At 41.8% G+C, this 22,761-nt stretch overlaps 1 protein-coding gene across 1 annotated transcript; it reads right to left on the minus strand.

Annotated features, from left to right (window-relative positions):
- Positions 1 to 1,093: 1,093 nt before the first annotated feature.
- Positions 1,094 to 22,358, minus strand: gigyf1a (GRB10 interacting GYF protein 1a). The gene is made up of 26 exons (XM_053859273.1): positions 22,148 to 22,358; positions 16,564 to 17,025; positions 16,422 to 16,485; positions 15,808 to 15,937; positions 15,644 to 15,739; positions 15,394 to 15,511; positions 12,666 to 12,774; positions 12,377 to 12,576; positions 11,186 to 11,412; positions 10,993 to 11,116; positions 10,735 to 10,917; positions 10,362 to 10,510; positions 10,070 to 10,235; positions 9,779 to 10,002; positions 9,566 to 9,672; positions 9,273 to 9,373; positions 9,118 to 9,191; positions 8,914 to 9,054; positions 8,411 to 8,605; positions 8,089 to 8,303; positions 7,735 to 7,892; positions 7,468 to 7,631; positions 7,190 to 7,234; positions 6,807 to 6,951; positions 3,799 to 6,164; positions 1,094 to 2,693 (listed from the first exon to the last, which is right to left on the minus strand). The coding sequence occupies exons 3-25, from the start codon at positions 16,454 to 16,456 to the stop codon at positions 6,100 to 6,102; spliced, it is 3,171 nt and encodes a 1,056-aa protein (XP_053715248.1). The 5' UTR covers positions 16,457 to 16,485; positions 16,564 to 17,025; positions 22,148 to 22,358; the 3' UTR covers positions 1,094 to 2,693; positions 3,799 to 6,099.
- Between the last annotated feature and the right edge of the window lie 403 nt (positions 22,359 to 22,761).

Consider the following 22,761-nt stretch of genomic DNA (forward strand, 5'->3'; position numbering starts at 1 on the left):
GTGTGAATAGTCAACTATTGATAATATTCAACTTAAAAATCTGAACCAGTTCATACAATTGTTGATATTTTTACTTTTATTCCCCTTTGCTTCAGCACCATTAGCATCTTCATCATGAAGGGAATTTAATCTAATCTAAAGCATTTCCTAAATAATGGATTCTGATTTTGTTGAAAAGAAAAAATGCCCTTCAACTTGTTTTTTTTTTCCGTTGCAGTATTGACGATGTATTGTTCGATATAGAATTCTTTGTAAAACATTAATAACAATTAATATTTAAGTATATAAACTAGTTCATTGCAATCTCAAGACAAATCAAATTAGCAATACAAACGAAACATTGGTTGACATTTTAAATTTTAGTGAAAAATGTATTTCTCTGAAAACAAGCTGCAACACCAGGCTCAATGCTGATGTTGGGATGTATTTTTTGTGAGGCATAAGTCTTGGTTACCAGTCTGATTGCAACCCAAGTCAGAGTCGTGGCAGGTACCACACAGCTGGTTCCACGCTTCACATCTTGACACCCAAATAGGCAGATGAATCCAGGTACTCCGGCCGAATGTGCAGAAGTTGGCTGGTGGGATCAGTAAGGTGCAGGAAACTCAGAGGGTAATACCTCAAAGAAAGATCGCACTCCTTACCATAACAGCAGCACTTTCTGTATCTTCAGATTCTACTCAAGTGGCGCACCACACTACACTAAACACATTACTAAGTTGAGTTCTTGGACATTGAATAACATGGGGAAATTTCAACTCGTACCACCACATTATGAGGATATATAAACTGCACTAGAAGAGAGATTTCACCAAGATCACAACAGTAAGCAGCTTAGAGTAATTGCTACCTGAAGCATAGTAGCTATGGTTTTTATGAATAGCATCCGTTTTTAACTTCACCGACATTGACAGAAACTGAATTTTATAGATAGATATGACTCTACTTAGCCTTTGTTACTTGGTGGTGTCCACTCCAGCTCAGATGATGATAGACCCACAAAGAGAAATAAAATATGACCATGTCTGATGATCCCTCAGTCATAGCAGCAGACACCACTAACACAAGAAAAAAAGAGGCAACAAAATCAATACTCATTGCTAACTAATTTATTTATTTTGTTTTTCAAACAAAAAAACAAACTATGTACACATTTCCCCAACTTTCTTCACCTCTGAATTTTTAAACATTCAAAGATTTGTGAAGCAACCAAAACCAAATTCACCTGTCTGGAGAAGACCTGAGCAAAGCTGACAGAGTGAGGAAGAACCTGCCCCACCAAAACGTTCATGCCTTGTTTTTGTCCATCCAAAAGGAGAAAACAACTTGAATTCTTAAAAGTACAAAAAGGTGGAATTACCTGTACATATAACACTGACAGCTGTCAGTCTCTTCAATGGCAGTTTCAAACTCAAATACACCAGTTATGATTTCAATGTAAAGCCAAATTTAAAATTAAATCAATAAACACATTTTAATCAACAAGATGGACAGGGCAAAGGGAGGTTCTGAAAAAAAAGTAGTTTTGTTCTGTTAAGAAAAAAAAAGTTTCTTTGTTCAGCCTCTGCAACCCAAATATTTGTGCATGACAAGTCAGATCAATCTCAGACTCTCTGTAAAAATACTTTTACACATTTCCCTGTGTGATTTATAACACCAAATAACTGTAAAACCCAGTGGTGTCGAAATGTTTTTGTCAAATTTCTTACTCATTTTTGATTATCACAGCCAAGCATATGTTTGCATCCGCGACATCGAAGTGGTGAAAATGTGTCTGCTCTCAACTGACCATACTGACATGACATCCAATATGAACCTGTTTCAGTGTGCCTTAAATTCCAAAGAACCTCAAGATTTCCCACAAGACAAATCGCAGCCTTAGCACCGAAACATGCAATTTAATTTTAAACCATCACCAACTATGGGCTTTTCACGTCACGTGAAGCCACTAATGACACAGCAATACGTTTAAGGCTTTTCTGATTTTTCGCATTCTGTGCCAAGTTCCGTGAGAGAATGCAGAGGGAAAGAAAACAAATAACAAGTTTGGATGAAAATGGATCAAATGCATTGGTCATCACCAAGTCAGCTGAGCTTCAGGTCTGCATGTTTCAATCCCCTACAATAACACACTTAAAAGAAACAAAAGCGGTGAGCCCTGCCAAGACAAAACTCTGACTCCTCTAACAACCGCCAAAATTAAACACAGATTCCTTGCAAATTTTTTACATATGAATTATTAATTCTGACGCTAATTAGGCAGCGTTCTTCTCAGGCTCCTCATTCATGACCACACTTTCATGTTTTTAAGGCAATTTGACCCGAATATCTAACGACACAATCTTACATTATTTACAAGTGTGTGCATGTCCTTTGGATTTTGTGTGTGTGTGCACATTTGTGTCTGTGTATGTGTCTGTATCCTTTGGAATCTGTATGTCAAAGTCCTTTTATGTACAAATCTTTCAGTTCATCAGTTCCACTGTTTTGGGCAACAACAGTGATGATGTCATCACTTGAGGTTCCACCTCCAAAAGCACAGGAAGTCTCGCTGGTTGGTGATGCAGTCGTCGTCCCATCCTTGACTCCTGCTGGCAGCCCGATGTGGAAGCTTTGAGACTGATAATGCTGCTGTCTCCGCCTCAAGTCATGTCCAGAGATTAAGTTTCAGGTTCAGAGGTCAGCAAGAGAAACTTTAAGGGAAAAAAAAACATGGGGGGGGGGAAGAAATAATGAATCAGTACAACGTTCAACACAACTCTGTGAAAAGAATTGAAGCACAAAAGCATAAAACATCTTCATCAGAAATGCAGAACACTTATAGAAATATTGCATCTTTTATGAAAGACATCAGCCCACGCTGCGCAGTAAAGAAAATCCTCACTGGAGAAAACAAAGTATGTCTCATCATTTTTCATCACCAGACGTGACGCTTGGCTCAGACCTAATTTCTCAATGTCTCAATGTAGTCTACGATGACAGTAATGAAATATGATGCCACGTGACTCAATTTAGTTCAGATTTTGGCTACAAAACTTGTGTTACGCTAAATGAATTTTCAAAACTGATGAAACTACACCAGACGTGCCCAAAATATGGATTCTTATTATGTAGAGGAGAACTATTTTGTAGACCTTGGTGGCAGCGTTACACAGAGTGCCCAGAGTGCCTCCTTTGAGACTATGAAAACGCACAAATACAATACTTCAGTGCAATGACCACTTCCTATAGCTCATCTTCCAAACTACCCCGTGTAGTACTTTTTATAGATTTTGTCAAGTTCCACGTTTCCAGCAATGCAAGGGGGTGGTAGGGACAAGAAGGCTGAGAGTACCACCATTAACCCCTATGATGGGTCTAAATATCACAAAAAAGGGCATGAAGCACGGAGCAGTCAACTAACAGAAAAGAGGCGGTTCATTTGGGAAATGCATTGTTGCAGAGATAGTGTTTCAACATCAAAGACGAGGGAGGCTTTAAAGGCAACGCAACTATTCAGAACATTACTAACTGGCTCCAGAAGACAGTGCGTGGCAACTCTGCTCAGCAAAGCTGTAAACTCAAACACATCATGACTGAGGAAGAAAAAAACAAACTAGTTACTGGGGGAAAATTGCGTTCAAAAAGCGAATTGGCTCCACAGGTTGGCATACAGGATAGTAGTAGACACTGAAGTATGCTGTCATACATAACATTCATGTGAGGACACTAATCACATTGAAGCTAAAAAGACATACTTTCTGGGTTCATTATTGTAAAGATCAAGTAGACAGGACGGCAGCCGCACAACGTACTCACCATAACAGCGTCCAGACAAGGTGCTGCAGTGGGAGTCCTGGCAGTCAGCAGGTCGATAACTCAGCTGCCTCCCCACAAACAGATTGTGTAGCTGCTGCGACGTCCTTTGTTTTGATCATCTGTCAGTCTTATGAGTCGCTGCAGTGCCATTTCTGTCACGTGGCGTCCAATTTCCCGCCGTTTGTCCCAGAAGGTTGGGATGAATGACAAACTTTGGGGGAATGGATCCAAAACAAAAAGGTAAAGAACATTCACTCCTAAAATCACTTCCTTCATCAACGTCGTTCCAAAGTACAAAAATATGTTTATGTACAGGAGAAGGGAAGTTTCTTCAGTCTCTTTTTTTAGTTTTAGGAATTTTCCGCTCCTCTGTTAAGTCCTCCTGTTGTTGTTGTGCTCCCAGAATCCCTGGCATGGTACCTCACAGCTTGAATGAGCAAAGTGCATAGGTGAGAAGGTGAGGCTCATGAGCCGCCAGAGTCCCCCCCCCACCATCAAACGCACAACAGCCGCCACCTCTTCACGTTGATCATCAAGTTTCAGGAATCCACACAAAAACTAAGAAAAAAAAAAGGTCCAGTTTGAGGATCCTGCAACTCTACGAAATAAAATCCTCTCTGTGTCCGAATGGCTGAAGCGCACTTGCAAACCCAACCCCACTCATGGTGTGGGAACAAAACAAAAACACAGCCACAGTTATCCTCGTGGTTTGTAAACAACCAAAAGCTCCAGTCCGGAATCAAAAATAAACAAGATTGTAGAGGCAGTGTGTTCAACTGTGGAAATCTTGAAAAACAAAACTGAAATTTTTTTTATCCATTTGTGAAATCTTCAGAGAAAAAAAAAATCCGGTTTCAGCTCAGGTATCTTGTCATATTTTGTTTTTTGGAATACATTCAATATTTTTCTTAAGAAAGAAAGAATACACTTCTTCACATGGCGATGAAACAAAAAACAACAAAGAAAAATTAGCAGCCCCAAGTGCTCATCATCTTAGTCCCAATACTTTTAAACTTTCTATAGAATGTTTATACTCTAATATATTTCTCGTAGAAAAACAAAACTTGTTTGAAGTAACACAAACACTCATGCACCACGCCGATGCCGACTGAAATCGGGCACAGCTCATTCATACACACACAAAAAAAAACACAAAAAAAAACAAGGCATCGTGATCTCAGAAAGGAGACCACCCGATCCCACCCGCCCCTAGAAATATCCACTCAGTCCGTGCTGAGCACAGACACGCATCACACCCACTGTCAAAAGAGTTAATGTCTCAATGGCCACGCCCTCACATCAATATTCTGAGGCACAAATGTGCATTTTACAAAATAAAAAAAAAACATTAAAAAATAAAATAAAAGAACATCCAAATGAGTACCAGTCATCAACAGACACACTGCAAACTTGACACACACACGTCCCTCATGGTTTGCCCCATCCAATACGGAATACAAGATAGTGGTGGATGCTATTTTCAATGAGGGGCGATGCGGAGATAAAGGGTGTGATGTGTTGCCTTTATCTTGCACATGCACACATTCGCTCTAACATAAAACAAAATTAGCAAAAATAAAAGACAAAATGGCCTCTTATGTATTTTACATCTTGGTTAGCAACTAATGAAGAAAAAAAAATACATTTGTGCAGACGTCCATGTCTCTGACACACACATTCACTCATCCATACACACATTCACAAAAATATCTGCGTCTATATCTAACCCCATTTTTTTATACTTTTTTTTCACGCTTTTTTACGCAAGTGCAAATCTTCAAGTTTTTTATTTTTTTAGAACTTATTTTTCGGTAGCTTTACTGTTTTATATAAATGTAAAAAAATAACAATAATGCAGAAAAACAAGAATATCAACAGTGTTTGTCTTTTTTTCTTTAGAGAAAGGATTCGCTCTCTTGATAAGGTCCCCCTGACTATCCCCACCAGTCGCCGCCCTTTTTTATTCTCTCCGATACATACACACACTGATTTGCCACACACACAACCACTCTCTCACACATCTATACACACAGGCGCGCACACAAATCCACTCTCAATAAAGTGCAGTAGTTCAATATAAGGTGCTTAAACGTTTGAGAGCCAGAGGAAACCCCACCCCACACGCCCTCCCTCTATCATTGCTCAAATGGTGCAGCTGAAGAGGACATTAGACTCGTCCCCTTCGTTGTTCCAACCCCCCCTCCCACACCCCCACGGTTTCCTCCAGCAGTGCACATTCGTCATCAGGTGTGTCTGATTAAAAGACAGAAGGCCTCAGGTAGCTATTGCTGCTGCGCCGCCTCAGTAATCCTCCACCATCTCCATCTCACTCAGGCTCAGACAGTCCGCATTGTGGAATGAGTAACCTGCAGATGAGATGAGCTGTGAGGACAACTGCACATGTGATTTCATCTGACACAGGACAAGCTATTCACACAAAAAAAAATCATCAAACAGAGTATAGATGTTTCTGCAGGCACTGCAGTGATTTCTTTGGTGTCATCATCATTTTGATTTCTGAACTTATTGGCGTGTTTTAAAAGGGAAGGCAACATGATTCAAGAAGCGTTTTGTTAATTTTCACACATGAATACTTCCAGTTACATGAGAGCACTCACAACCTGCAGCAGATGCTGTACTTCAGAACAGTATTCCGTTAAAATAGTTTTATGATCTTTCCTTCGTTCCCGTGAAGGAGCACATTTCTAACGCGCATAGTAAGCAACAGCAAAAAAATGAAAACAAGGCTCACCATGAATCTTAAGGCACATCATACATGACAAGATAGGCTCAGAGCAATATTGCACTATGCAACACACATGGTCCAACCATCCAATCTATCATGTATTTTGCCCATCAGCCCTCACTTACATAAACCTATTTTGTGTATCATCCACAATACAGAAAACTGACACAGCTTCCAGATAATATCTTCTATCCAAGCGCAGAACATTTAGTTTCTCGTGATTTTACTGAGCCCATTGATGTTCAGAAGTCAGGTGACCTACCTAAAATGCTGGGGTCAGAGTGCAGCATCATAGGTTGTTTCTTCTTCATCTTCCCGCTCTGGCTTTCATAGAGACTGGCTTTGCCCATGTGGTTGGCTTGAAACATGGACTGCAGGGTGCTTGGGTTCATACCTCGCATCGAGTCCTGCAACACGGGCGAGAGGCACCAGTTTGTATCAATTAAAATACACAACAACTACTGTAGGTGCAGCGTTATGGGCAGCACAATATGGGGCCTGATATGAAATGGAAAACAAAATTCACTACAAGAAAGTTTCATAGCATGAATGCACAGCACTGAGTAGTTGTAAAGCACATGGATAGGAACAGCAAACTAAATGTGAAAGATGGTATGATTGAACGAGGAAAGAATCCAATTTCACCTGCAGAGGGAAGGTCATGTTCAGTCCAGCCACTTCCTTTGACAGCTGCACGGAAAAGAGACAAAAATATTATGTCTCAAAACCATAAAATATATGGTTTATTTTTATATAAATATATATTTTTTAAACATTTCAGTGGCACCGAGTATAATTAAGAAAAAACACTTCATTGAATACAGTTTATTACAAGGATATTAAGATCCTTCCACACATTTCCTGATTTACGTGTCCCAAAATAATGAACAACCACCAATGGAACAGAGTGAAGATCAACAAACCTGCTGCTGCTGTCTCTGTTGGTTTGCTTTCTGTTTGGCACGTCTCTCAAGAAACTGTTTGGCGAACTCTTTGGCTTCCACAGTGTCCCCCAGGTAGGACCGGATAAAGTCCAAAACTGCATAGGGTGACTCTACCTCCTTTAGATACGCTACAATCGTGGCAACTGCAACAGCAGAAAAACAAAATTGAAATATGTCCGAACCACAATCAACTAATACCTGGCGTCAAGGTGGCCAGTGAGCAGGTATAGAAGTTCAGCTTCTAACCATCAGGGCAGGAGGAGGAGTTGTTGGCAGAGGTGTTGAGAGCATGCAGCATTTGTTCACACCAGGTTGTGAAGCCATCCTGTGGCTTCATGCCCTGCAGTAGCTTTAGAAGTTTTTCCTCTTCCTCTGTCCGCTTCCGTCGCATCAAGTACTGGTCACTGTGACAGGTAAACGCACAAGGCCATTAATGATGAACTCCTTTTTACCAATAAAGGCAAACTGACGCCATCAGTATAAAATGCCAGAACACAAAGTTAAGTTGAAAAATACTAGTAATCAGCAGAAAGTGCTGCCTTTTAAATATTGAAAATATAGATAAGAAACAACAGAAGGGAATATATTTATTGGGTGTACCTGAGTGAGGGGCTGCTGCGGCTGTTCTTCAGTCCGAGGTTGTTGTTGCCATTTCCCCGCATGCCAGTCTGGTTCTTCACTGCCTCGTCCCACATGCCCATTCCACCTCCAGAGCCTCCACTGCTACTCTTGCCCTCGAGACCACCCCACATGCCTACGCCATCCCCCCATTGTCCCCCCATCGTAGAGGAGCCTCCCATGGACATGCCAGGGTGCTGTGGAAAAGAACGTTTGGAACAGTTAAAAAGAATAAAACGAAAAACAATAAAATAAAAATAACATGTAAAATAAATAACATGACTGTTAAATTTAAGAAACTCACTCTCTGCTGCACTCGTTGCTGCTTAAGGAGCCGTTCAGCTTCCTGTTGCATTTCCAGTAGAGCTAGAGTCTTTCCTGACTTACTGAGCCCAGAGGATGACGTCCCACTCCAGCTGGAGCCACCAGCACCAGGCCCCTGCTGCTGCTGAGGAGCGTGCTGGAGCAGCTTCATGATGAGTTCCTGCTGCTGGCGACACTGTAGAAAAGTACAAAAATATAAACCATGTATTCGAAAGAAACTAAGGCAAATAGAAAAAAACAGATAAAAGATGATTTACAGTACATAAGATACCAAAGAATGCAACACAAAAATATCAGTAGCAACCAAATGTTGATGCTAGCGGTAGCTTACCTGCATTTTTTACAAAATTCTGTCCAGGTTAACATGCATGCGCTGAGCTTATATGCCCTTATTATTTGATTACTGACACAACCTTTGGAGAAGTGTATTTCCATACATACGTTTCCCGTTGCAGAAAAATCCAGAGCACTGAGTTTATTCACCTGCTTGCGTCTAAAAATCTCCTCCTCCTCCCGCCTCTTCTGCTCCTCCTGTTGCCTCCTCTTCTCCTCCCTCCTTTTGCGTTGCTGTTCCTCTTCTTCCCGCTTCGCCCTGAGTTCAGCATCTCTCCTTTCCTGTTGGAGCTGTAGAAATAGCAATCATCGCATATGCTCACAAAACCAAAACAAAGGTTTTACTGAGCAAACCTTCTGAAGCTGTTCCAGAGTTGGACCCTGAGTAGAAGAATTCATTGTTAAGTCCCAAAGACTGGCTTCACCGCCTGCAACGCAAAACAAACATTCCATAACATCTCTCTTGTCGTGAATATGTCTAAAATTGTTCTGTTCGGTGAAGAAGCTACCTGAAGGCTGTGAAGCTGAGGTATGCATGTCCCACATGGACCCTGTATCTGGCACTGATATCGACCTGTTTATCGAAGGCATCATACCCTGCTCACTGCACCTGAAAAACAGGAGCAAAAAGGCATGAGATCTATGAGATCTACAATTACTGTAGTTTTCACCTATGCATGCTAGTACTAACTCCGATATATATCTGAATTAAAAAATGAACATGTCAGTTAGTTAACTGTTAGGCATTTATGTTTATTTCTGTCCATTTGCTAGCATCTCCAGAAATCTATTTAGCTGAGACCTGTTAATGAGCTGGAAAAGCTGCTGCTGTTGCATCTGCTGATAGAGAGCTGCTGCTGCAAGCTCCTGCTGCTGCTGCTTCTTCAGACGCTCCTGGTCCAAGTTTCCCTGGAACAATCACCACTCAATGACAAGCTATACCAGTTTTGCCATATATGTATTTATGTGTTGACAAAGAAGCCAAAAAAAAAATTTCAACTGATGGGCAACTCACAGTCGCAGTGGGCACCCTGGCGGGCTGCTGGCGCTGACTCGGAGGCGGCTGTCTCACCAGAAGAGGAGGTGGAGAGGGCCCTGGAGCAAAAGGAACACGGCCCCACATCTTGATCACATCTCCTAGTGGCTGGAAGCCCTCGTCACATCCCCGCTTCACCAAAAGGGTCATGGTAAAATAGCCCGCCTGGAACCACTCGCACATCTCCACGGTGGTAAAGGGACCTGCCATGGCAGGGAAGATTGCATCAGCCTGAGCAGGTGGCAGCACAAAAGAAGATAAAATATATACCCTGTATCTCTCCTTGTGGGTCTTTGTAGAACCACTTCATGGCTGACTCATGAGACAGTGGCAGGGCAGCTGCAGTGTTTCGGGTCTCCTGCTGTTGCAGTGCCTGTGTGAAGCATTCCTCTTCCAGTGACGTATCCTGCAGGGAGGCCACCATCTTCTCTGCCTCCTGATTTCACAACACACAATGATTATCACTTACGTTTTATGATGTGGCTTCATTGTAGCAAAAGATAAAAGGCACATTTTAACTTGTGACTTATAACTTTTAACTTGTAAATCTCGATGACAGTACCTGCTGGAGGTGCTTCATCCCTTCATCATCCTCAGTGTCTCCTCCACCAGAAGGTGTAAGAAGGGGAGCAGCCGATGCAGGAGGAGGGGAGGGCAGGGACGAAGGGTTGCTGGACACAGTAAGGCTCTTGGAAACCCCTGCTGGAGCATCTGATGGAGACGCAAGAAACTAACTTGAAAATCTTTTCCACAGAAGAGTCTACTCCTTACTGTACGAAACCATTATGGTGATTTTATTCCTTAAAGACAAACCATTTCACATCACTGTTAATCAATCAATGCAATTAAATAAATAGAATAGAAACTGGCCAAAGTGAGGTACATGTTTAGATGAGATTAGAAAAGATTTTTTTACTTAAAATGTGAGTGCTCACCTTCACTGTAAGAGCTACCAGCTTTGACAGAGTGGCTGCTCAGAGGGCTGTTGTCGACCAGTGAATTGGAGCTGCTAGTTTGAAGGTCCAGAGAAGGTGGTGTACTGTTGGACGGTGGGGAGGAAGAGGGAGAGGCTGACTTTCCTTCCCTCTCGCCCAGAGTTGAGATGCCATCTTTACTTTCTGAGAAGAGAGAAAGAAATTACTTAACAGGAAAATCTGCAGAATGAAGTTGTAATTAGACATTTCTGTCCTCACCTTTATCTTTGTCCCCTTCAGAAGGTCTTTCCCCATTAGCAACAGCTGAAACTTCTTCCTCCTCTTCCTCCTCAATGCCCTTGAATTCCAACTCCTCCTCCAGGATTGTCTCCTTACCACCCTTCTGAATAGGGGTACAATGTCAAACTATAACTCAGGCAGCTGGTGATGATCTGGGAGGTTAAAACCCTACCTTCATGGTCATAAACGCTCCAGAGGAGTCAAAGGTGCCCATTCCCCCATCCTCTTCATCAGTGCACCATTCAGGCAGGCCATCCCTGTCATCTTCCAGCCCGTCACTGCCAGCACGCCGACGGCCACCACCGTGGCCCTCAGAGTCACGGAAATCAAAGTCAAACTTTCTTCGGCGTTCACCCGGACCACTGTGGTCCCGCCAGCCAGCTGAGCGAGGACCACCATCTGTAGACAACAGGAAGTCAGATGAGAATGATTTTAGGGCTGCAACTAACGAGTTTTTAAAGAATTGATTCAATCGATAGCTGTTTCGATTGAGTGATATTGCGGATTTAAAAAAAGGAATTAAAAGGATTATCTTCCAAACCTTGTATTAAATATCACAACTGAGTGCAAATAAATATGTTTGTGTACATCACAAAATGCATTAACAAGTAGCATTTTGAACATCTTTGAGCTGCTAAAGGAACAGAAGGATTGGCGAAGAGTCACCGAATCATGGCATGTGACACATTCACTCAATGAAACATGCAGAGCAGCCTGAACGATGATTTGCGCATCAGAACGACAACGCATTGAGATAAAAATGAGTTTTTCGAAAAGAAAGGTGAAACAAGCTCTTCAGCAGTCACATCGCCAATTCGGCAGGTGACTGAAGAGTAGAGGTTCAACACAAATCAACGTTATTTTGACCTTCCAACACACGTCTCACATGCTTACTCTTCACAATCAAGGGAGGAATTGGAATTCACCTTAAGTATTGTTATGAAGCTGAGGCAAGGAATGTTTAAGATTTGTCTGGAAATTCCTCAATGTAGCATGAATTCATGCAAAAGAGATGGATAAACTCAAAATTATTTACAATAAATGAATAAAAAAATAGTGATATATTTTTGCCATATTGTCCACCCCTTTCTGGAGACATTTTCAAACAAATATATTTTCTGCAATTTGTTTCTGCAAATAGTCCACCAAAATAGCCAAGAGTCAGAATAGCTACTTCTTTTTTTCACAAACTAAATGGGATTTTCTACAGGATTTTCGACCGAGTGATTTGGCCAAGGTACTGTTGGTGGTGAGCTTTCAATGTACGAAATGTTCTGTGGCATAAAAAAGGTTGAAAGCTACACCATGGTTGAACTCAACAAAGCAACCTCGAGTTTTGCAGGGGTTTGAAAAAGTAGTGTACCATCTCTGCGGGGACCAGATAGTCTCCAATTGTTCCCAGGCTCTGACTCCTCCTCCTCTTGCTGCTCTTCTCTCAGGGTACGCCAGTTATCACTGTCAGCCCTCGTATAGTCCTTCCTGCCAGGACCCCCTGGACCGCCAGACTCCTCAAAGCCAGGACGTCCTTCTCTTCGCATTGGTTTCTCAAACCTCCGCTCACCCCTTTACACATTGGAACACATTAGCGTACACATAAGCGTTTCAGATTTACAAAGACGTGCACTTATGATCCATCCTAAGGAGTTGCTCACCTGTCGTCCCAGCTTTGACTACGATGGATCTCTCGGACATTGCGTCCGAAGCCTACCTCTGCATCTTCAATACTTCTTTGGTAAAATCCACCTTCACCCCGGCCCCGACCTGTTCACATAAATTCAACAAAAGTTACTCAGTGTGAAGAGGAAAAGACACATATAAACACTTTCCAACATTAACAACTTTCTTAACTTGCAAAGGTCATCCACAAGGACAGCTATGAAGTAATTAAAACCAGAAATTGTCATAAGTAAACACTTGGGCAGAGACGGAACCCAAGAACAATTTTAATGACCTATTAATTTGCATCCTATAAAACAAAAACTAAATTGCGACAGTCAACTTCATAGCACATAAACAAGCCAAGACTATTTGCAAATATGGAGTATGATGCAGTTACTACTTAATGCAAGCATGGCAGACACCTGTAACTTCAGGAAGTGATTCACTGGAGCATCATAACAGAGAGCAATTGACTGACTGAGATTCTGAAAAGGAACATTCATGATGTAGACCGTACAGTGAGACCGAAAGTCAGAAAGATGGAAGCTGTGCTTCAGTGCGTAGTTCATTTGTCATGGCAGTTCACAAGCTGTACACCCTGAAGACTACTACTCTTCAAACTTAGTAGCAGAGTTTGTCTCCAACATCATTATTTGTTTATGTTTAAATATATTAGTTAACTAAGTGTAGAAATTAGAAATTCAATGTATCATGTCTCTGGTAGAACCCACTCCTGTCTGACAGACTGTTGTGCCAGCTTTATTTAGGGGTTCAATTGAGCCGTCTGTCCGCTGTATCTCATGTCTCTTAACAGTTTACTTTAACTATGGACCACTCCGGACACATTACCTAGATGCTGTTGAAGAAATATTAGAAATCATGTGAAGAAATGATCATTAAGTCATATTCTTTCTCTAAATCATTATACAAACTGTCTCGTGTGATGAAAAGCCTTTCCACAATTCTCTCTCCTACAATGGTTGTTTTTCATTGCCTTATTGAAGATTTCACCAATACTTCAACTGCTTTAGAATTTGTTGATGGTCCCTAACTGATGCCGGATTGTAGCATCAGCGCTGCCTGTGAGTGTGTCCGCGATCAGTGAAGTCTGATCAGGGACGCGAAAGACGACGCCACCGCCAATACCAGAGCAGAGGTCCGTCCAATATCCAACTATTGTCACCATGGTGTTTCACCAAGGCGTCAGCGCAGCGGGAAACCTGCATGTGTGGATGTGAGCCAAGGTAGACGACCACGTTAGGGAACCTATGAGGACCACTCCATCTAATAAAATAAACATGGATCCAGAGACTCAGAGTCGACCAATATCATTATCAGAGGTCCCCTGCATTAAAAATAAGTTTAAAACTACACTTGTGAAGCAAAGTTCACCTCAGTCTCATGCCGGTGTCAGCTGTCAAATGCAGCGGAGCTGGGGAGCGGTCTAGTCATGTCCATTTGTGGAGGTCAAATGCAGAGAGTGTGCCATGTGTTTGTCGAATTTATCGTGAGATGCAGAATTGTTATCGTGGAGATTGTGTTTGGCGGTATATCGTGTAAGGCAAGTTATTGCCCATCATAATTTCAACTGAAAAAAACATTAAGAGCAAAAGAAATTGTCTCAGCAAATAAAGAAACTGACAGGAGGCGCAGCATGAAGGAATCTTGTTGGCTTGCTGGGTAACCAGCATTGTTGGAAACAATGTATACATACAACTTGATAATCTAATTAATAATAAAGTATTATTTATATAGCACTGAACGATGTTCACAATGTTTAAAGGCAAAACAGTGCAGAATGTTTTCACTCGCTCGACCGCGAAGGGGGACAGCTTGGCCATCAGTGTGTGAGAACTGAGGAAAATGTTGAGGATATTACAAACTTCAACATGTTCACATGACAGCTCAGATAATTGAGTTATTGAGTTAGTCCGGCTAAGTTCGGACTTTTAAATAGCATGTAAACAGATTAGTGCGACTACAGGAGAGAACTTCGAATTCCTCTTAGTCAGGACTACACAACCTAGATAATGCAGTTAGCATAGAGGAAACCATTAGCATGGTTGCTAAGTCTGGGCTCAATGTGGTGACCATAAGTGCTTGAATTACTTGACATCTACCATCCTTGCAATACAAAGACAACGTAGTCTCCTGAATATTTAACTTTATTCAACGTGCAAGTTTAATCCAGAGATCTGCCGAAGGAACGGCGTTGATGACGACGACAGTTCCATAACAGGGTGTGAGATGTGAACTACTGCTCTCCCGGCTCTTTTAAGTTTCACTAGATGATAAGGCAGCACAACCACTGTGTACAGAGAACAACATGACAGTCAGAAATGGCCCCTTGCGACCTGACTGCTTTGTCTGTTCCTCCTTACCGACAGCCAAATGGAAGGACTGAAAACTGAGGAGTTGCCAATGCCACCCCTTGTCACAGAGGTGCATGATCCAGCAATCCAAATTTCTCTCCACTGCATGTAAACCGGAAGAACATTGCACAAATGGACTCTGTGGCTTAATCGAGCTATTGCCTGCGTCAGGCTGCTCTCTGCATGTAACTATACTCAATTGGAGAGGTAGCAAGCATTTACGTTTGCATTCACTATGCTGTGGCTCGTGCCAAGACTACAAGAGGACGACCATATGTACCCAAGGTACCACTATTTGGGTTTGACTTTAATCGAAGGTAGGCAGCTTGAGTGCCGTCTTCCCCCTTACCTCGGCCTCCTCGTGTAGCCCCTCGTCCTCTGATCACTCCGGCTGGGGCAGCACCACTGACTCCTTTCCCCATCAACCTCAGCACAGCCACACTGTTCACAGACATCGAGAAGTTCCGCTGAAAGTAGAAAGCACAGAAGAAAAAAAAGTTAGGCAAGACAGCGTTTGACATTCTAAATTCATTAAAACACCATCCCAAAAGAGAGAATTTATTGCCTGGGTCCTCTTATTTACAATTTTACACACTTACCTGCTCCTCCTCAGTAAGTGGTACCAGTGCAAGGGGCTGCATGGGTTCCTCTTGCAGAATAGCAGCAAACTCTTTATCCTGCATGTCTTCTGGGACCTGACATACCAGACTCAACTTTAGAAAGAGGATCACACACTGAATATTTTCCAGCTGACTTCACCCACCTTGTTGTCTTTTACATAAAGTGCTAACATTTCTTCGCGGCCGTAACGGTATTCGGCCAGCTTGTACTTTGGCATGGCGGGGGAAGGTGGGGGAGAGGTCACACTCCCCCCACTGGACAGTGCACGGAGCCTGAGGAGTTATCAACAGACATCTGTGAAAAACTTTTAAGGTAGATGCTGTTTTTCAAGGTCTTGCGTTGAATACATTAGCAAGCAATGTTAACACTCAATACTACCGGGAGGTCACTTAATGGAACAAAATATGTACATAGAACCCTTATCCAAAAACACGTCAAATGTTGAGGTTTCATTTCAAGGTCTGTTAAAACGACCATCTGCTAAAACAAAGGACTCATTCATATTTGCACACTCTCCACTTTCATCAGAAGCAGATGAAGCCTGAGGAAAAGAATGTGTCTGGTGTCTTCAGAGTAGAGGAACTCGACTCACACTTATAGCAATTGAAAAGAATTACCCAAAGTACTCACATATTCTGTGTATTGGAAATGTTGAGTGTATATTTATCTTTCAAAAAGTGTCCAATGATTATCCAGATATCAAAAAACATTGATGTAAAAGGAAAACTTGTGAAATGTGGACAAATATGCAAGTACCATTCTGGGCCGAAGTTTAGAGTCTCAGCAGTCATATTCCTCTTGTCCACACAGAAGTAAGTATCTGGAGGAGAGCCACTTCAGTTAAGTAAGATAAAGAAACAGAGACAGAGTCGAAAAAAAAAAAAGAATCTTTCCTCACCCTGTCCAGATGATCAGAGCAGGCTGGACTGGACTGGACCGGGCTGGACCAGGCAACTGCTGGCTCGTTCAGTTGTTTAGGCTTGGGTGACTAGAAGGCTGAGTGGTGTTTACTATGCGATCTTTTCAAACAAATACACATACACTGAATGAATAGCTGCCAATTTTAGGTGCTTGAGGAGTACCTGGTTATCAGGTTTTTGACAGTTTGAAAGCTCCTGCTACTCAAACTCCCAATTATCAGTAAACAGACTTTTTTTAAGTTTTACAGCAGTTTTTTTTTTCCTGTCACACAGGAACCCCAGGTGGCCAGGCTGCTGGATCAGCTGCCAAATGTAGACACAAGTCGCTCTCTCTCTCTCCTCTCCCTCCGTGGGCTACTGTTGGCCCCAAGATGATAGCTGGGTCGATGGAGACCCAACCGGGTGACTCCTACTTTTTCTGCCCTCCGTCCTCTTCACCACTTAAAAAAAAAGAAGAAAAAAAAACACTTAACAGACAAGTAGGTACAATAGACAAAGACACTAGTTCTTGGTAATAAAATGAGATCTATACATTTTCTTCCAGACGAGGTGTGTCATGCCTCATGAAAAGACGAAGAACAAAGCTACCCTCTCCTCGCTGATATAAACCGTTTTATAATCAACTCTACTCTGGTTGAGTTGAGTGTGTGAAAGTTCAGAAAACCATCACAGATTCACAGCTGATATAACTCTGTGCTTGTCTTCCATCACTATACAAATGAAGATGAACAAAACTGTTGTCGAGATAGCATCTAGAAAGAGAAATAATTATTATTTTAATTAATCACTGTCAGTTATCTATAGGAGGAAGTCCCATCCCTTCATCAGATCAGGAGAGCGAGGAAGAGACCGGACAGAAGAAGAAGTGGATTTGCTGATTTTGACTTTGCAGCTGCTCGAGAAATATACCACCAGACCTCCCGGTGTTTTCTGCATTATGAATTTGTTATTGTGACAACATTTCTAATATTTGATGCAATGTGTTTGGTTTTTAAACGTTATAAGTTACTTTAGTACAATTATATGTTTACAGCATCTTTTTTTTGCACAGCAAGTTATGTTACTGGACAACATTCATCCTGGTGTGTTGTGGAGGGGAATGGGCTGGGGGTGGAGTCATAAGTTGGGGGCGAGGCATGTGGGCGTGGCTATGGACGCCCTGTTTCAAAATCCTAGCTAAAAGCCTGATTGCAGGGTTGTTTTACACAGGTCCAAATACAGGAATGAGCCCATCATGCTACATGAACAGTACCAGCATTATAAAGCATTGATTTAAGCCAGAAACTAGGGTTGGGCGATAAGGACAAAAAAAGTTATCACGATAAATGTTTAAATAAAATTGTAACGATAATCATCACGATAAATCCATTTTCATTATATTCCATGTGTTGGACACTACAGTCTCTCTTGAAACTGTTTCATGATGAAAATTATTACTGGAGCATCATTATTTGTTTACGTCTAAATATAATAGTCAACCAAGTGTAGAGATGAGAAATTCTATGTTTCATGTCTCTCGTAGAACCCGGTTGTTTTATTTAGGAGTTAAATTGAGCCGTCTATCTGCTGCATCTCAATAAATGATCATTTAGTCACATTCTATTCTCAGAATCATGATACAAACTGTCAGTCCTTTCTCTTGTGTAATCTTTGCCCTATTGAATATTTCATGAATACTTTGAACGTTTTAGAATTTGTCGATGGTCCCTAACTGATGCCGGGTCGTAGTATTAGTGCTGCCTGAGAGTGTGTCCGCGATCAGTGAACCCTAATGGGGACGTGGAAGAGGACGGTGTCGCCAATACCGGAGCGGATCTCAGTCCAATATCCAACTATTTTCACCACGGTGTTTCGCGGAGGCGCCAGGGCAGTGGGAAACCTGCATGTGTTGATGTGAACCAAGGCAGACGACTGCGTCAGAGAACCTATGAGGACCACTCCATCTAATAAAATAAACACAGATCCACAGACTCAGAGTCGACCAACGTCATTATCAAAGGTTCGCTTAATTAAAAATAAGTTTCAAAACTACAATTGTGAACCGAAGTCTGCCACACTCTCCACAGCTGTCACACGCCACGTAGCTGGAGAGCACGGCGCGCTGTCGCGGTCTCACCAGGTTCACGTGTGCCACTGCTCAGTCTCGCTCTTTGCACCAGTGGTGCTTCAAGTTGGAGTCGAGAGTGTCGTTCAGACATGACATCAGTCTGTGAAAAGTAACACGGAACCGGCAAATATTCATAATAATACACCACGTGTAGCAGGGTTTTAGTTGGGGGGGGACGCACTGAAATGCAAAACATGAAACCATGAATGCCCAGTTTTTCTCAGCAGGGCACCGTAAACAACTGATTATTAGTACCTGTATAATGCCCTTCTAGTAGTATCATCACACTTTATTGTTTTGCATTAAAAGTAGCGTGACCATCACAGTCGACATATTGCCTTGACGGTGTAATCTTGTGGTTATCCACATCTCGTGAGTCGCGACACTTGCGGCATGGAAGCACTGTTATTGATGGAATAGCTGACACTTTGACAGGTTGAATGGCAAATAAGTTCCAAACTTTGGACCACTGTTTACATAACTGACTCATAGCTTTTTAATCGGACGACCATTTCCCCTGCTGCTACCGCTCTCCAATGCCATGCAGTGAACTGCACCGTGGAGCGGTGTCAATTGCAGCACGGCACACAGCACTTGCTTAACAGTTAGCAGAACAGCGAAACAGCAAGCCTTTATACTTTATGTATATATTAGATATTATGTGAACATTTAGAAAACCATGACAGATACACAGCTTATACAAATGTATGATTATAATGCATAAATATGCAAAGAAGAGGAACAAATCTGTAAACACTTGATGGCGATCACCGACGCTGATCAGCCAGAGTGCCGATCACCACCGATCACAAGGATTGAAAATTAATTTGTAATCAAAATAAGACCGTCAGTGTACACCAGGCCTGGCCAACCCGCAGCTCCTGAGCCGCATGCGGCTCTTTCCCCAGTTTCATGCGGCTCTTCACCAAATGAGTCGCCGAACTGGCTGCGGTTTTGGACAAGTTGCTGTTGAGATGATTGTTTATATAGGAAATAAGTCCAAAAAGTAAGAGCTATTGCAGCAATATATTGTTCAAAGACTGTCATCAGACGCACGATCAACACGATTTAACATTACTTCGTTCCACATTTCACTTTGTCATTCCCCAGACTGAACGAATGGCATGTGTTTCACCTATTATTCATTCTTCATCATTGTGAAGTCTCTTTAACTCAGCGGAGTGAAGACGAGACGCTCCAGTCCAGTGAAAATAGTTGGACATTGGACTGACATATGCTCCAGGATTGGGGAAGGGGCTGTCTTCTGCGAGCCCAATTAGGGTTAACTGATCGCGGACACACTCTCACTGGGCAGCGCGAATGCTACAACCTGGCATCAGTTAGGGACCATCAACAAATTCTAAAACTGTCAAAGTATTCGTGAAATCTTCAGTAAGGAAATAAAATACAAGCATTTTGAGTGAGAGAATTGCAAAAAGGTCTTTCATCACACAAGACAAGACAAGGACTGACAGTTTGTATAATGTTTTTGAGAATACATTATGACCAAATGATTATTTATTCACATTATTTCTAATATTTCTACAATAGCATTTAGGAAATGTGTTCAGTCGCATCCATAGTCAGCATAAACTGTTAAGAGTAAAGAGACACAGCAGACAGACGGATCAATTTAACCCCTAAATAAAGTTGGCAGAGCAGTCTGTCAGACACGACAGGGTTCTACCAGAGACGTGAAACATTGAATTTTTCATCTCTACACTCAGTTAACTATTATATTTAAACATACACAAATAATGATGTTGGAGACAAACTCCACCAATGACTTTCATCATAAAATAGTGAGACTCAAGTGAGACTGTAGTGTCCAAATGGAATAGAATGAATATATGATTACTTTTGGTAATATAATACTGGTTTATAAATATTATATATATATATATATATATATATATATATATATATATATATAATGTATGTATGTGTGTGAACAATGTAGTAGGTATCAGCTCGGTATGTAGGTACCATCAACCAGGTAATATATATGACATAGTTTGGATGTAAAGAACAAAGCCAAAACACTTAATGATCACACTTGTACAAGGGGTGAGGGAACACAGCTCTCCCTCAGTATATTAAACGGCTTTGAGCCATCAACTTGAACAGTCCGGGAAAGCATCGTTCAGGTTTGTGTTCTGCGATACCATTTACATACATACATACATTTCATTAGCCCAGTGCAGGCAAAGGCAAAAATCTGTGACCATGGCTTTTCAGGGTATAATTCAAATACCTTATTGTTCAGGCAAAACTGCTTGATCATGAATAAAACTAAAAAAGATGTCATATAGTTTCCATTATTTAAACAACTTGTTTAACAAAAGCACAAAGATTATGAAATGTAAGTTTTAGGGCTGCAACTAATTGCTCGAGTCAACCGAAAAAACTACTGGAATTGATGAACAAAATCTTCTCCTCAAGTAACGGTGCATACAGTTTCACTCTGAGTGAATTTCTGCTGCACAGTGCATTTGCAACTGTCCACCGATGGAGGAAGAAGCGGATCATCCTTCCTATTCTTGAGGAAATTAACTGAAAATAAAAAATGGCCATGCAGTGAAGACTTGAAAATACTAGTAAATACTTTATTTATCATTGAATTGTTAACAAGAATGATGAACGTTTTAGCTAGATCGTTATGTCAAGAAATATTACTTGAGGTGACAAAAGAAATACTTGTGATGTGCACAATCATTAACAATGTGCTTTCAATCTTCAAGGCCGATCCATGTGTTATTACTGGACTGAACTTAAAAAAAATTAACATGATATAAACTGTATATGTGTCATACAAGCGCACAAACAAAACACTGGTGTGTGCATTTCACTTGCAAAATTACAAGGATTTGCTAAACTTTAAGGGAATGGATGTTTGTTTTGAATGCAATTGCAAAATTGGACCAACACACATTTAACATGTTTTGGACAAGTTTGTGGTCTGATTTAGTAAGCAGAAGGCACACCACTGCCTAACGACATTAGCGGTCGAAGCAACACCTGTGAAGCTCTAGTCTGTCTTCAAATGTAGGTAAAAACCAACGCCACGCATTTTGTTGCGTCACTGCATTCGATACCGTTCGAAACTACACCAGAACTCGGGTGAAGTGGTGCGCACTGGTCGGCTGCACACTCGGTGGAATTCATAGGCCTCTTCGCTACGAATGACACCCGAGATGGTGGCGCAGGGGGGCGGAGAGTTCCGCTGGTTTTGCTTCGGCCTGCAGCACCGAAATCCAGATATAAAATTCAATCTGGCTAAATGCTTCCCCTTTGAAATATCAACAGCACCGGTTACTGTATCGCACACTGCATCATTATGCAACGAGTAAAAGAAGAAGCGAGCAGTTTCGACGAGGAAATCAATTCAAACCTAGTAGAAGCTACCTTTAGCCTACCAGCTAGTTAGCATAGAAGAGGAACCGTGGTCATCTTACCTTAAGCAGGCAGGTTCTGCTACAGCATGGGTCTGGTTTAGTGACTGTAGATTCGACAGAATTGTACTGGTACTGGCTCTGATGTGTGGTACTTGTACTATTTCTGTGTATATGTCCGTTATGTCACCGTGAATGTATGCTGGATCCGCGTCGCTGCTCTGCTTGTTGTTTGTGTTTCAGAAACATGGCCGTCCCTGTAACACCACGTGACTGAACACTGACATGCAGAGAGCCAATGGTGGTGCCGGATACCCACGCCCCCTTGTTTTTCTATTTATTTATCTTATTTTAGAATTATCCGTTGAAATGCATGACCATCGATTTTGGTGGTGCTCGTGATGATGACGCGCTAAAGCCCCTGTTGGAAGCGTGTAGCCATCTTTGGTCTCGCACTGCAGCAGCGGGATAGAAAACACTTGCGCGCAGCGTGCAGGAGGAGAGACTGGCGACTGCACTTGTGATGGCTCACGCTGGAATTAATCTACTTTCTGCTCATTATACCCTTTAAAGAGTCAGATCCCATATCACTGTAATTGTTTGAGATTTCTAGGGTATGATTCACCGTCACTCATTTCTCTCCCCAGCCTTCTTTCTTTTACCATGAACATATCGAC

This window comes from Synchiropus splendidus, chromosome 3 (genome assembly GCF_027744825.2).
Source record: "Synchiropus splendidus isolate RoL2022-P1 chromosome 3, RoL_Sspl_1.0, whole genome shotgun sequence".
Classification (NCBI taxonomy): Eukaryota; Metazoa; Chordata; class Actinopteri; order Syngnathiformes; family Callionymidae; genus Synchiropus; species Synchiropus splendidus.

Excerpts from the sequence above, each read along its gene's own strand:
- gigyf1a (XM_053859273.1), bottom strand. The coding sequence starts at position 16,456 with ATGACTGCTGAGACTCTAAACTTCGGCCCAGAATG. Across the intron at positions 10,511-10,734 it reads TGGTAGCTCTTACAGTGAAG|ATGCTCCAGCAGGGGTTTCC; the intron begins GTGAGCACTCAC and ends CGTCTCCATCAG. Across the intron at positions 9,055-9,117 it reads CTCTGGAACAGCTTCAGAAG|CTCCAACAGGAAAGGAGAGA; the intron begins GTTTGCTCAGTA and ends CTATTTCTACAG.